This window comes from Canis lupus, chromosome 14 (assembly GCF_003254725.2).
Source record: "Canis lupus dingo isolate Sandy chromosome 14, ASM325472v2, whole genome shotgun sequence".
NCBI lineage: Eukaryota > Metazoa > Chordata > Mammalia > Carnivora > Canidae > Canis > Canis lupus.
This window is the reverse complement of record NC_064256.1, coordinates 26,251,344-26,268,128: the sequence shown is the minus strand read 5'-3', so window position 1 is coordinate 26,268,128 and position 16,785 is coordinate 26,251,344. Positions and strand designations below refer to the sequence as shown.

Sequence of the window (16,785 nt, the reverse complement as noted above, 5' to 3'; positions counted from 1 at the left end):
TGAAATTGTACATCCCTTAAGTTTACACTACGAGAAAGAGAAATATAGCACTTATGCTATGCAAATTAATTTATAATAGCATACATGTAGCACACTTCCAATTGCTACAGAATAAATTGAATTTTTCTGAGTAGAAATGATTAAGTAACTATGAGAAGAAATAAAACTATAATTCCTGGTTGATTATAGGCTATCACACCAAACTTTCCTTACTTTTCACACAATATTAGAAATGAAAGTGAAAGAGAGTAGATGGAACATTAAAAGTAGCAATGAAAAAAATAAGACATATGCAAGTCTCCTCTTGCACTCAGAAAAAAAAGTCTAGTAGGAAAAAGAGTCATCATTATTATGTAAATTGTAAAATATTAAAATTCCTTGTACCATAATGATTTTTGTACTCTACCTTTGGTACCTATAAATCTACAATCTATCTTCATATTGTTTTACTGGGATATAAGCCAAACCCTAAAGCCAATAAAAGCAGAATTAAAAGAGATCCCACAGATCATAGTAACTAAAGAATGAATGATACAATGATGAATCAATTATCATTTCAGTGAGTCTTACTTACTAGTGAGCAAATCTAATAATTTAAAGCCTTGCAAACTGATGGCTATTAAGGTTCCACTTGACTTCTGATTGTGTCTAATGATTTAAGGCCCCGGCAAACTAGTAACTATTAACCTGTTAGAACATTTCCAATTGACTCTAATTTTCTGTCTTGTTATTCAAATATGTGAATAAAGGACTATACACTACATGCAGCTACTAGCCTTCCTCAGTGAAAAACACCTCTGAGTTGTTTTTCTAATAGCAATGAAGAATGACATGATTAGTCATTCTTTCTCACCTGAAAGTGTAAGGGCCCAAGGCATACATTTCTGATATATTCACCAGAATTATGGTCATATTTTGTGGCAAAATAGATTAACTTTTGCTTGTTTGTGTTTTGTTTCACTCTGTTCCATTGACGTCATTAGCACCCTACCTTAATCAGCTAAGCCACAGAATTCATTTCATATTCTATTTTGGTTATTTATTTGTAATCCTTTTGGTTATCTTTGGCATTTATTAACCACAAAAATATTTTCTTCCTCATTGGCTTTTTGTAAGTCTCATTGTATTCATTCAACAAATACTAAAGGTGTGCCAATCTCTAGAGCTCCAGGGTGAGGGAGGGAATGGAGTGAGATGAAGTTGGGAAGAGAAACCAGAGCCAGGTTTGCTGGCTTGAGGTCTTGTAAACTTGTAAGAATTCTTACCTCTATCTTAAGAGCAACAAGAAACTACTGAAGAGCTTTAAGCGCTGAAGTAGCACCATCTTCTGCCATTTGCTTACCTTGTCATTTTTTACCACCTCTCCCAATGGAACCTCTGAAACAGTAGTTTTATATTGTTATCCTATCATTTACATTTCTTGGCTATTTCCAACTAACAAAGAAATTTTTTATGAAAGTAAAAGGTTGCCAGTTATACAAAAAATAAATTATCTGGGAGACACAGAGTTTGCAAACAGAGATACCTGAGTTAATTCATGAAAGAATATGGTACATACCATGGATAGAGATGTTATTTGTAAATGCTGATGAAATGATGCATCTCCAATGATGCAATAAAAAGAGGAACATAATTCACTGATGCTCCTTATTGCCAGGGTACTATTATAAATACAAAAAATCACTAATTGGGCAGGAATCTGTAGTATAAAAATACTTCCAGCACTGTGCTTGATCTATACACCTAAGCTTCTGATAATAAGAGAACCTTCACTTAAGGATACATATTTATTCCTAGTGTTTTTTAAACATCTGGCCGTAGTGGGCTTTGTTTTAGCTTTGCTTTTAACTAAGAATAAAATAACCTAATTTATCTTGGTGCCCATCTGGTTACAACTGCTCACTTTACATTTGTTTAAAAATGATAGATTATTCGTGATGATGTCTTCCCCAGGAGAAGAAGTTGACAGACAGCTGTGCAGAGATGCCATCTTCCCCATCCCCGTTGCCTGTTATGCCCCATGCCCAAAGGACTGTGTGCTCAGCACGTGGTCTGCATGGTCCTCCTGCTCACACACCTGCTCGGGGAAAACCACAGAAGGGAAACAGATACGAGCACGGTCCATTCTGGCCTATGCCGGTGACGAAGGTAAGGTTGGTCACCAGCTTCAGAAGGGGATTTAGATTCCTTTCAGAAGTTGGCATTTTTTTTGCTTGTTTGTTTGTTTGTTTGTTTGTTTTGTTTTTTTGGTATTTATGTATATATGTGTGTCTTCTGTGGCTAAGGGGATGCTGTACAAAAATCTACCAAAATTGCAGCAATCCAAGGAAATTTAGTATCTGTTGACAGATTGAGCAACTTCTATTCCCCAAAATTAATCTCGAAAATAGATCTTTAATAAAAGAAAGACCTTTAAAAGTAAACTTATTTTGCCTTTCCTCTCTCCTGATATTGCTTCCCAGTTTGAATGTTAAACCTGTGGAAAACTATGAAAATGGCTCCCAAAATTCCAGATGTCAGGTTTGATTATTTTTTCTGTATTGCAGTAGTCCGTTTTTCCCTTTGAAATCACATTCTACTTTCTCTTAAATAGGCATATATGTTCAATAATAAAAGTATTTTGTTTCTAAAGAAATACCAACATGACTAGTACTTGATTGAAAATCACATGGATTTTCTGCCATTTGGGTTTCTAAACATAGGTTCTGAGATCCAGAAATCTCATATGTAGATTGTGTTCATTTTTCAAATATGCTACTCCTTAATCACCTCATTCTATCGGGGGAATAAAGCATGTTTGTCATATATTCATACCTCACTTGTGTAAGCTTTATTGTCGAGAAATATAAGGCTCTTGGTAATTATCTCTCAAGCTTACATCCAAATGCTAATTTGGCCTCTGTGTGACTGTGTGATATAATGTCATACTTAATCTTGTCATTCTTGAGAATAACACAGGAGGAAGAAAAAAACAGAAGTAATCAAGTTCTCTCACATTAACGCATGTTCTGTCTCAAGAATATAGGTGTATATTATTTAAACATTATCAAGCTGAATGACTCTTCTCATTCTCATTTAGCATTAGTAAATGATGATTACTATTTGTAATATGTATGTCTTTCTCTGTGTATATCCCCAAATAATAAATTGCCAGTTTTATTTTTCTATTTATAAAGCGTTTTAGTGATAGAAACCTGATAGTGTTTTTATTTAGTCAAACTTGCTACCTGTGAATAGAATAGCTATACAAAAATGTAACTACCTTGATCTTACGATGTGAGGGAAAAAAATAGCATATTTGACACAGTTAACCTATAGGAAAATTTAGATTTTCTTTAAAATGTCCAAAAACCCTTTTTCTGGTCACCTTAATGTAAATTTAACTATTTTCTCCCTGCAGAAAAATGTATCCTGGAACCAAATAGAAAAATAGAACACTTTAGAAAGTTATATTCCACATCTTGTCAAATACTAACTCCAACCTTGTATAGATTATATTCAGACTTCAAACTCTATCAGCTCAGATTATGTCTTGAACTTCATTAAAATTAGATCTGTGGTTACCCTGCTTCCTATAAATCTATTATACTCTGCAGACACTTGCTGTGTGACTAGTAATGAGTGACTTTTCGCCCCGTGAGTCACATGGCAGAGATTTTTGCCATGCTTGCAGAACTCACCAGATCATTATTTCTATAGACATGATGCTTCACACTAAAAGGTCATGAAATGCTTTAAAGGCAGAAATTTATGACTGCTTTTTGATATTTATCATCCACTTAGTTTGAAAGGGTGAGACTTCGATAATTTTTAATTAAGTCTAGTAGCTGCATCATAAGCAAGCCGTGCTGGAAAATTATAGATGTTTACATAGTAAATCATAAAAGCATGAATTCAAAACATAATTTTACATGGAAACCATAGAGGAAGCTGTCAGTGGAGAATCTGCTGCTGCTTATATCTGTTAATAACAGTTAGAAAAACCGGTATAATTGTATGACACTTTAAATAGGAATCTGTCCTTCAAAACTATTTAATACTTATTATTCACCAGACACTGAAACATTCTCTTTCACAAAATAAGTCTATAATTTTGAGACATTTATTTTTTTATTTTTTTATTTTTTTGAATTTTGTGGCACTTTTAAAGTTAATTAAGAACTTTGCAGGAAATTTTAAAAGATGCTTCCCTGCTAATTAGGTAACCCTTTATAATTCTACACAAAAGTAGGTCTATTATTCCCCAAGAATTAATGTTTTTTTTTTAAGATTTTATTTATTTATTCATGAGAGACACACAGAGAGAGGCAGAGCCACAGGCAGAGGGAAAAGCAGGCTCCCTGTGAGGAGCCCTATGTGGGACTCAATTCTGGGATCCCGGGATCACGATCTGAGCCCAAGGCAGATGCTCAACCACTGAGCCACCCAGGTGCCCGAGAATTAATGTTTTGTATGTGTCAAACATGTTCTAAATTTTCTAAATCAGAAAATTACTGTGATAACCTCAAGGGAAGAGATCACAGTATTAAAGTTATATGTTAAGTGTTTAGACATATAGTTTCTGGGGAAATAATTTATGGATCCATGTGCAAAGTATTAATCTGGATTTACAAAATCAATGCTGCTTCCCAAAATAAAAGATAAACTTTTATTTATCTCAGTCATAACTTCACTGTTGAACATTATACTGAAGATTATATAAACTCTTATATTATTAAGAGCAGATCAAGTTATTTTGCAGTAACAAATAGCTCAGAAGCTCAAAAACTTAAAAGAAAAATTATCCCTTCCTTGTGGGAATTTTGCCATGGTGTTGGTTAACTTTCCAAGGAAGTGCCCTCCATTAAATGTCTCAGCATTGTACCTCCATATGAAGACCTACTTCCCATGCCAGTGGAAGAACATAGTTGGAGAGTCTGTCTGCTGATTTCAAAACATCAGCATTAAGTTTTTCCATACAGAAGTGACTTATGTCCTCTCTACTGACACTTCATTGGCAAAGCAAATCATACAATCATGGCTTGAAGCTGGACCTAACTTCAGTCATAGCTCGGGGTAGGTTCCATATAATCTTGGTATGTGCTAGAAAAAGAAGAGTGCTAGCTCCTGGTCTTAGCCCTGATTTACTTAGGTTTCGTGTGTGTGTGTGTGTGTGTGTGTGTGTGTGTGTCTAAATCATCTCTATACCTGCATTCATAGATATATGATAAAGGATTATTCTCTTCTCTATTGTTGAAATGTTATAACTTTTTTTCAATTATTTCTTTGTTCCTACTAAATGAATGACAAGATACAGAATAACACTTCCTCTTCTCCATACTATACTTCTTTCTTTTCCTTTCCCTTTTTTCCCCTTCTCTTTCTTTCTAGGCCCTTTCTCTCTGTTCCTGAACAGTTTTATCTAAAAAGTTGTTAAGTGGAGTCAAGCATTTGAACATCTGTGGCAGCAGGTGGGGGTCTGCAGTTGTCCAGAATGGGTTATCAGAGTGCAACCTGGATGTGAAGAGCCTCTCCAATGGGAAGAGGGTCGCCTGGCATTTGATGTCAGAGGCATTGAATAGGCTTAGTGGGTGGGGGTGAAGAATACAAGGATTGTATAAGAGGATAAAAGCAGCAACCCAATATGGGTCAGAGCACAAGCAGAGTAAAGAGGCAGCCAGACAGTTGTGGAATGTCAGAACCAGGAAGGTTGGAAAAGGTTTTTATGCTATAGGGTGGCCTGATACAGGCTGTCCTAACATGAGTAGAGTGATAAAGACTTTCTTTCGGTACAACAATGGAGATGGCAGTGGGGGATTGGGGCTGGAAGGAGAGGGTGGGGTTCGAACAAATAAGTACATGTCTTAAAAGAGTAATAAGATTCAGGGGCACCTGGGTGGTTCAATGGTTGAGGAACTGCCTTCAGCTCAGGGCATGATCCTGGGGTCCTGGGTTGGAGTCCCACATCTGGCTCCCTGCAGGGAGCCTGCTTCTCCCTCTGTCTATGTCTCTGCCTCTCTCTCTATGTCTCGCGAATAAATAAATAAAATCTTTAAAATTTAAAAAGTAATAAGATTCAGGTTTTTTTCATTGCTAGAGAAGGGAGATATGTATTAACAAAAGTAAAATAAACCTTGTGTTACTGTATTGGAATTTAAAGTTATCACTGTGAATTCATTGTGTTAAATTTCTAGAGATAGATATAGAAATCAATATAAATGTTGAGTATGCTAAGTATATTTATACTATATACATATATTAGCTCTCTTCCCTCTAGAGGAACAAGACTCCAATAGCAACAACTGCATATAGCCCTCAGATCTTGGTTTCTTTTTTTTTTTTTTAAGATTTTATTTATTTATTCATAGAGACACAGCTAGAGAGAGAGGCAGAGACACAGGCAGAGGGAGAAGCAGGCTCCATGCCGGGAGCCCCATGTGGTACTTGATCCTGGGTCTCCAGGATCACGCCCCGGGCTGCAGGTGGCGCTAAACCGCTGCGCCACCGGGGCTATCTTGGTTTCTGCTAGCATTGTGGGGGGGAAATAAAAGGAACTAGGGCTCCTCGGAGAAATGGCTGATTCCAGGACTAGAATAGGAAGAGATTCAAGACAGACTTGGAAGATTTTGTGCCAGAAAGGATGGAAGAGAAGATGTCAAAGGTCATAGAAGGTAGCTTGAAGAGTCTCCCACTGACCACATATGGAAGTGATGTAAATGCCAAAATAATATTAAAAACAGATTATAACCCATTACATAAAGTAGGAAACCATGGATCCATACTTGATATTAATAAATATATTAATTGAACATCTGACCAAGAGCATTTTATTTTGTCTCAAGTACCTCCCTAATGGAGAAGTATGACAGACACCACCTTAATCCAAGGATTAAAATTTAAATAGTTGGTAATGGAACCAATAAAAATCACTTGTTCCTGGTGTGCTACAATGATAAATTGACATCAACTCTATGATATCCCTCTCAAAGATGCGTATTGTAGAATGTAATCATGAGGAAACATCCAAATTGAAAAACATTGAAAAACAATAATTGGTGTCTAAAGTGTCTAAATCATGAAAATGAGGTACTATTCCAGATTGAAGGAAATTACCAAGACCTGATATTTAAATGCAACACTTGATTATGAACTAGATTATTTAACTATAAAAAAGACATTTGAGGATAGTTAGACATTTTTAATAGGTATGAGGATTAGATAGTAATAAATGTATCAATGTTAGTTGATCTTGAATATTAAATGTGTTTAATATTAAATGTGAATATAAAATGCCGTTGACAATAGGAAATAAACATTTACGTATTTAGGGTAGTAGGGCGTCATTTCAACAACTTTGTCCAAATGATCCATGAAGGAAAATTATTGATAATGAAACAATAGAGCTAGGTTCTTGTCTCATGGAATGGATCTGGCAGACAAAAAAGAGTAAAGAGATAGAAGTTTATTAAGCAAGGATACAGGAAAAAGCTCTCAGGAATGAGAGGGATCCTGACAGGGTTACCACTGGGGACTTGTACAATTGGTCTTTTATTGAAAGCCAACCAGGGAACCTGAATCCTTTTTTTTTTTTTTTTTTTTTTTTTACCTGAATCCTTTTAACATCTCTACTGATATCACCTCACCATTGGGTAAGGACTAGTGATAACACCTTCAATGGCTTATTTCCTTTTTAGGGTCTGATAATTCTTTGTCGGTCACAAGTACTATTACAACAAGACCGCACCTCTGACAACTAGGACATGATGGTCTGGTTTGCTTCCTTATCTCTGATTTTCTTTCACCTCCAAATTTTTGGGATTTTTGTGAGCCTGATTCCATGGCCCACTTACCTATCTCTCCCTACCTAGCCTTGCCTGTTCCTTACTCAATAATATACTTTTGATTTTCTTGTAATTTTGACCTTGATTCAAAATTAAAACATAAAAAATTAATAGAATAAAAACAATTTGAATATAATTGCGCTTCATGCAGTCTTGAACACTTTTGTAACTTGTTATCAGCAATACATAGAAATTATCACAAAATGATTCTTATCCAAATGTCATTTGGAAAGCAAATACAAATACTAGCAACTAGAGGTAGTTAATATACTGAAGAAGGTAAAAAATATTTTTCAACTTAAAAAAACAAAACTGTGTGTGTGTATATATTTTTTTTAAGATTTTATTTATTCATGAGAGACACAGAGGAAGAGGCAGAGACTTAGGCAGAGGGAGAAGCCGGCTTCCTGCGGGGAGCCTGATGCAGGACTCTGTCTCAGGACCCCAGGATCACACCCTGAGCCAAAGGCAGATGCTCAACTACTGAGCCACCCAGGCTTCCCATGTGTGTGTGTTTAAATAAAATTGGTATTTCAGTTTTGACATTGTATACCTTGAGGTGAACATCTTCCTTGTCCTGGGTAAACTGTAGGATGGGTCCCAAAAGCTACTTTAAAAATATTTGAGAAGGAGGATGCAAAGATCATGTCAAGATTTTTGTGGTGTTTTCTCTAGCCTCTGAGACTCCCAAGGCCATCCAGGCCTTCAATGGGCACTGGTTTGCTAGCCGCAAAGTGGTGGCTGAACTGTATGAGTAGTAGCATTTTGATAAGTGACCTTTCTGCATGACCTTGACCCTATTCCCTGGACTTGTACTTGCTCCTCTGGGTTTTATAGAGTGATTCATTAGTACCTCAGGCCTAGCCTCCCAGTGTGGAGATAAAGAGGCACATGTTACTGGACCTGAAAAAAAAAAAAAAAAAAATGTGTTGGGAAGATCTGAAAGGAAGCAATCTTCTAATACTTCAGCCTGGCATATTTTTAATATCAATAGTAGTATGTTGAATTTGAATAAGAAATTAAAAATTGATGTTAGATTTATAGCCTTCTGAATTTTTTGAACCTGTCTTGCGGATCCTTAATAAACTCAGTTTAAAAAGAAAAAAATGATTTTCAAAATGTTTTCCACTGAGTATAATAACAACTTCTGTTAATTCTCATTACATAGTTAATTATCCTTACAGAGCAAGAAATGAGATGCTTTTTTTGCAAAGTTCAAAATGACCTAATATTATAATTTCATCAGCCAAATTTTAGTGTCTTTACACCTGCTTTATAAATACAGAAAATAGATGCAAATTGAAATAGAATTATGCCAAAAAAATTTTCAAATAATTAGCAGTCTTCAAAAATTATATTTCAAAGTACAAAACATTGAGGAGAGGAATATTTATATTTTAACTTTGGGTTTTCACAGCTAAAGTGTTTTACTCCTAGGAGCCAAGGAACACTTTTACTCCGGGGTGGATTTGAAGAATTCAGAATCCATTATCTGTGTATATACACATATAATTTTGCCTTCTAAGTAAAAGTACTGTCACTTCCTCATCCTCCCATTCTTGATTTTGAAAAATGAGTTCTGTTGTAGTCTGCCCCTGCATAACCACAACGCCACATAAGGTTTATGCAGACTCCATAGTGGGATGTCTTCTTACCTCTTTCTGCAAGGGCAAAGAAAGGGGAGGAGTAGGAATGGCATGCTACAGCAAAATCTTCTGAGGGTCTCTGGGGTTGACATTCTTCCTTTCAGGTCCCCACAGTCATGCCGTTGCCAGTGTGCTTTTCACCCAGACATGATCTGCAGTCAAAGGGTTCTGGGCTGCAATAAGCAGGCAAAATTACAAGCATTTAAAAACTGTAATTCATAGTATACTAATAGCCACTTCTTAGCATGAGCCCAGTTTACTTCCTTTTCCTTATTGCCGGTTACTTCTCTGTGTGAACTTTGCACTCCAGTGGACTGCATCAGTATTGCTAATTCCCCTTGTCATACCTGTCTGCATGCCTTGGCTTTTATTTTTGCTTCTGCTTAAGTAAAATTTTGCCTTCTTTCTCTCCCTTCCCAGAACTCTGCTTGACAAAATCCCACTCCTTCGAAACTCACCTCCCTGCCTCCTACGGAGTCATTTTTCAGTTGCCCCCAAACTGATGGAATCTTACACTTTTGAATCTCAGTTTTGGTACCACTTTTAACATGATTACTGCATTTCACCTAAAATTATACCCATTTGTATGCTTGCCCACCCCTACTACTTTTCCCCACTGCATTATAAAATCCTTGAAAGCAGAAAAACTATTTCTAATCCCTGTAGGTATCTATCTCTTGAAGTATTAGACATTAAGGGATACAAAATATGAGAGACTCCTAACTCTGGGAAACGAACAAGGGGTGGTAAAAAGGGAGGTGGGCAGGAGGTGAGGGAGGGACTGGGTGACGGGCTCTGAGGGGGGCACTTGATGGGATGAGCACTGGGTGTTATGCTATATGTTGGCAAATTGAACTCCAATAAAAAATAAATAAATATATTTTAAAAATAGACATAAACATTGCATACTATACAACTCAATACATATGTATCCAATTAATGTTTTGACAAGGTTCTTTTTTCATTCTGCCATTTAAATTATAAGGACTTCAATGCCAGAACCAGAAACACCATAGCTCTGTTCAAATGTATGTTAACACAGCTTTTATAGACCTGATGTGAGGAAGAAAAGTCACTTTTTCATTTTTATAAAAGTTTCACACGTAATAGTTAATATTTTTATGTAAGCATGGACATTTATTTATATAGTAGGATTTCATAAAAGTATTATAAAATCTTTCTACTTGATGGAATGATAGAGAGCCTATATGGTCATATTAGTATGAAGCATATATTTTTATTTATAAAAGGATTTTTTAAAAATACCATTTATCACTAATTTTGTCATGGGTGACATTTTATACTTTCCCCAGCACTATGGAAATATTCCCACATGTCTGGAATTATATCTTCCCATAAATAATAAATAAATTCAATATTATATCTATCAATTTTTCTACCATAAAAATATTCCCAAAACAGCAGGATGATACTGCAATGACTGATTAACCTAAGCCATGCTTTTGAAATTGCCATATCGTTGTTATAATTAAGAACACATTGGGGCTTATCTACACGAGTATCCTGACATTAGACCCAAACTGCTGATGTGGCTTTAATGTGGATTGGGGCAAGAAAATAAATAGCCTTTATGTCTGTAAACTTAACAGCCATCTTGCAGTTCCTTGACATGTTATGCTGATGCTGTAGAAGTTTTTTTCCTATCGTGTGTTCCGAAGCCAGCCAGTCAATTTCAATGTCAAAAACAATTTAAGAGTTTTAGGATCACAGTTTAAACAGCATACCTACACTCACAGTGAAAATGAGGTAAATAAATACTTTTTTTGTAAAAGATCAGTAATTTTACTATTAAATGTAAAGGTATGGTTAAAATGGTTCCATAAAATGTATATATCTAATGTCTATAATTAGATGTTTGTGTTAGAGATAAGATTGGATAAATCTAGAGCCTCAGGGAATGGATTATAAGAGTGCTCATTTACTTCTCCCCGATCCAATTAGTATGTTTTAGAATCCATTCCTATTCAAATCCTAAACTTCTTTTCAGAGGCTGCCAGGGTCACTGAGCTGTGTGATGGAGGACAAGCTATGATCTGTGACAGATGTTTTCACCATCATGAAGCAGGAGACTTTAATGAAATGCTGCTTAATGCAGGTTATTCTGATGTTGATCCCATGTTCAACGCTGTATAAATGATTCTGAATTGCAATTAAATTCTCACAGACACTGCCTACTGATTTGTTTTTTTTTTGTTTTTTTGTTTTTTTTTTTTTGCTGGATTAGTGGGATGTTTTTAACCATAAGTGAAGCGATAAATGAAAATCATTTCAGGGTGTGGTTTTGTTTATGACTTTTACCCATATCTCAAATTTTGGGGTCATCTTCCACCTTAAGATCACTAGCTATTGAATTACCTTTTCTTATTTAACAAACAGCTATTTTCTTTCTTTTTTCTTTTTTAGATTTTATTTATTTATTTATTAGAGAGTGAGCAGGAAGAAAGTCCAGGAGACAACAGGGAGAACTTAAAAAAAAGCAAAGGGAGAGGGAAAGAGAATCCTCAAGCCGACTCCCTGCTGAACGATGAGGCTGACGAGGGGCTCCAAGATCATGGACCCTGAGATCATGACCTAAGCTGAAATAGGAGTCAGCCACCCAACCGATTGAGCCACCCGGGTGTCCCAGCAACCAAGTTATTTGTTCCTAAAATAAAACCCAAAGGCTTTATAAGTTCAACTACATTAAATTAATAAATAAATAAATAAATAAATAAATAAATAAATAAATAAATAAGAAATTTCTCCTAGACTCTGCTTTTAACAGTATAAAGCTTTTTATTTTTGTAATTGCCATTATAAATAGCGCAGTTGTAAGAAACTGGGCTATTACTGTTATATCATTTAAATTGTATTGACTCATCCACTTTATAATTTTTAACTTGTAAGGCAGTTTGGGTATTAAATGAGGTCTCACCTACAAAGTACTTATAACAGGGTAGCACATAAAAAATGGTTCCATAATGACAACTTCACATCATATTCTATTGATGAAAAGACAAATCCATTTCGACCTCTTATCATCTCTGTAATTATTGCATCTTACAATGGACGCTTTTTAAACCACTGTAGCCAGACAGCAATTATAACATAGCTGTCACTGCTAGTACCTGAATTTTGTTGTTACTCCTGATAGCAATAGCAATTCCATATTTCTGCTAAAAAAATAACCCAAAACAGCTAAAAACCATTCCTCAGTTGCTTGCTTAAATCTTTTGTTGACATCTTCTGGTGCAATTAAGAATGCAGCAGCATCAAAACTTAGAGATGGGTTCCAGTATCCTGGAAGAAAGCCCAGGAGACAATAGGGAGAACTTAAAAAAAAAAAAAAAGCATCCTACATCATCAATACTTTTGATACCATAGAGATGATTCTGTATAGGATGGCAAACTTTGACTACTTTGAGTTCGAAAGTGACTTAAAGGATTTGAACTCTGAATGTAAAGAAGATTTAGGAATGTCTTCCTTTTTAATATGTGCAGTTGAGTGATATCTGTTTTAAAAGCATGTAAATAAATCCTACAAATGTATTTCAGTTGGCATACAGTAAAAGTTAGGATTGATAAGGAGGCAGTATATCATAGTTTAACTTGTAGCCATTACTCTTTTTTTGACACACAAAGTGATAATATATCTTACAGCCAGTGATATCCTAGATTTAAAGAAACATGGTACTATCATTACCACATGGCTTTTCCAGTCGTACTGCAGAACATCAGACAGCATAAGTTGATTTTAAGCCCCTGTTTCTAATCACCCTAAAGCCTAGTACATTAAAATATGCAGTACTTTAAAACATGTTTTAAAGATTTTCAGGTTGGGGATAACATTCAAAAACACACTGGGTTTTCTCCATCCACAGCCTCTCAATCCTCGTTTCCCTTAGTCAACAATCCACAGGCTCCATTTGTACCTCATTTCAGCTTCTCTGGAGGATGGATAATGACCTCTCTCTTTGAGGTCCTCAGTAGTCTCCTGAAACAAATATCATGTATACTACATAGCTTAAACTTTAAGCTGGAGGATGCCAAATGATATAAGATTACTATGTAATTTGCCTTCCTAGTAGTGTGTCAGTCACAGGGTATGTGCTAACAAATGCAAGTTACCATCATTATTGTTAATCCCAAAGAAGAGAGAATGGTAAGTTTCCTGTTGGCGCCATATCTAATCCTCTTGTGTTGCCCATTTTTATAGGTGGAGCTCACTGTCCAAATAGCAGTGCTTTGCAAGAGGTGCGCAGTTGTAACGAGCATCCCTGCACTGTGTACCACTGGCAGACTGGTCCCTGGGGCCAGTGCATAGAGGACACTTCAGTATCATCCTTCAACACGACGACTACTTGGAATGGAGAGGCGTCTTGCTCTGTTGGCATGCAGACAAGAAAAGTCATTTGTGTGCGGGTCAATGTGGGCCAAGTAGGACCCAAAAAGTAAGGGCTTTAGAATGACAGCAGTAAATCCGGTGGCCAACCATGCAGGGGATTGACTCAGGCTTCACTTGCTTCATGAAATGAAGCATTTTGATGCTTGTCATACCTGTCCTCAAGAGTAAGATTTCTTTGTTTTGAATGTCAGCCCCTGATAAAGTTATAACAGCTTTGGAGTCTTGTACCTACAATCTATAAATTCTGTAGAAATATTTCTATGTGGTACCTACTTTCTGTTTTATAGTAGCACTTTCTCCTTTATTAAGCTAGAGAGGCAGCAAGAGAAGAGCTTGCTCTGGGCCTGTCTGGTCACTAATGACAGCATATGAAGTCCCAGCAGTGCAGGTCATCCGTGACCTCCTGTGTTCCCATAGGCTATTGAGTCCACCAATCTCGTTTAACTGGACTGTAGCCTTCTAAGATCTGCTTTTCATTTCCCCTAGAAAATACTATATCAAAATATCAAAAAATACTGAGGCCAAACTTATTACATCTTTTAATGGTTAAATGAATAAGCCATTCACTTCTAAGAGAGAGCCTTGGGATAGGATGAGTGTTATGATAAGTAGAAAAACCATCAGTTTCTCACTGTGGTTACAAATAGTGTAATAACAAGGCAAACAGTTTGCTAGAGGGGAAGACAAAGAACCAGAGAGTTGGCATATTATATATGCCCTGTAAGAAATATAAATGAAAACATGTCATGGCATAACTGAGTTAATCAATTCTTAGAGAAAATTAATAAATCAACTCCAAAAATGTATTCCTTTAAGGGGAAAAAGCCACTTTTATATTTTGAGATATAGACAACATAAATCTTTTAGAATTCAGATCTTCTTAGCCACATGAAACATGGAAAGTAAAATCAGTCAATTTTGCACTGGTAAAAAAACGGCTTCATAATTTCCAAATACGTGGCCAGGTGCTTCAGTATTATGTGTGACCCTAAGCATGCTCCTTAACTGATTCTGGCCTTAATTTTCAAAGCTTATTGAAAGGATTTAATAGTTTTTAAAAATAGTAATAGAAGCACTCAATAAATCTGAGAAAGTATTATTTTCTCTTTAAAATTTGAGAGCCTTCCTAGAGTTTCAGGGAAATGATAATAATGTACCTGATGTCTGGAACACTTCAGGGTATAAATAATAATCCCATTAGGAGTTGTTTTTACTTGGTCAGGGTTCCAGACATTAAGGTTATTTTGCCCCATACTTTATTTGATTATATAATTTGAAAGTCTGAAACATTAGAAAACATATGCCAGGAAGACTTGAATAGATTGAGAAACTATTCTACTTCCTTAATAGGTAGCCCCAAACCACTTTTTTAATAGAAATAATGTGAAAGTTGTGAACAATCTAACACAAGAAGTTAATGTGCAGTGTATTAAAATTCTCTGGCAGTAAGAGCAGGGCAGAAATGCTGAGTCCCGGGCGATTCTGCGTCTTGCTGGGACAAGCATGCAGGTAGAGATATGCCCTGCAGAGGGTTGTAACCTGACCAACCTGGCACAGGGTGGAGGGCAATTATGCTGAGCAGCTACAAGTGAGCTGACTCTGTTCCTGTTCCACGGCTAATCACGTTGCAGATATTTCTGTTGACATTTCTCTCACTTTATCCAAGTTACAAACTGTGCTAAGCAATAGATACACACATGTGTATAAACCTATGTGTGAAAAAGCCTGATGGATTAATGTCATTAGGTCATTCAATAGGAAGGGCATCCTGAAGCCCCATGTCAAACCACCACAATAATCCATTAAAAATTTGCTTTGCCCCTGCAGCCTTTATTCAATGACCTGGATACATGTATAGATTTGCTAAATTAAGTGGATTTGCTTTGCCATTAAAGTTCTGAAAAATTAAGCAAACACTGAATTCAAAAGAAGATGTTATGCCCTTATCCCTAGAAGCTAGGTCAAATGTAGTGGATGCTTTTCAGGAGGAGGCATTTGAAACAAAAATGCAAATAGAAACATTGTCTTAAACTCCTCTTAATAAAACAGATTACTGTACAATGGTAAAATCAATGTTATTGATCTTATCTATCCTCCGAGTAACAAACTTCAACTCCTATCACATCTGTTTAATTTGACCTTGAATAAGATTTGGGGGAAAATCAATTCCTTGATTTAAACCACAAACACTAAATACAAACAGTACAAAGGAGAAAAGAAACATGTTGACTGAACCAATTGCTTCGCCAAAGGAAGTCTGCATTCATTTTATTGGTTGTAATCTAGGCTGTATAATTTATCTTTGTGTGTTCATTTAATGGCTTTGGTGTTAGTAATTTTGTTCTCCACAGTTAGCCAAGTATCTTGCTGTGGATATTTCTAAACTCAAACCGAATTTTGGAGGTTGTCAATGATAACATTGTAAATTCCATTGATTTATAAAGGGCTAAAATTTGAAGAGCTTGCTATGAATCCTCTCTCATTATTAAAGTTGTTAAATTGCTTGATTGAAAAGAAGTGCCTCCAATAATAATTACTAATCAATAATTCTTAATTCCAAAAGCATAAACAGTACTATATGTGGAGTGCTGCCATATAATGTTCCTGGCTAGGAATGCAGATTAAATTATGATTCTAGTGGATTTATAATTTCATTTGTAACAATTCATTGACTTCTGTGACTCACTTCTAAATATCTTCGTTTTCATAGCAATTAGGAAAATCCAAGATTATCCTCAATATAAACCAGGGAGATTATTTCTTTTTGAAATCCTTAAGTCCAATATATTTTTCTAATCCACTTCTGAATAAACCTTAGCATTATAGAATGAAAGAGGAAAGCATGTATCTGTATAATTCGATAGAACATGATATTTATGCATGAGATGGAACATGTAGATAAATATCTGTAATA

General features: G+C 35.8%; 1 protein-coding gene across 1 annotated transcript in view; it reads left to right on the top strand.

The window, feature by feature from the left end:
• THSD7A (thrombospondin type 1 domain containing 7A) overlaps positions 1 to 16,785 on the top strand; it is a 428,255-nt gene that overhangs the window by 322,223 nt on the left and 89,247 nt on the right. Inside the window, exons 7-8 of the mRNA XM_025471202.3 lie at positions 1,954 to 2,148; positions 13,683 to 13,917. Coding sequence (XP_025326987.3) covers positions 1,954 to 2,148; positions 13,683 to 13,917 — 430 coding nt within the window. The remainder of the gene's footprint in view (positions 1 to 1,953; positions 2,149 to 13,682; positions 13,918 to 16,785) is intronic.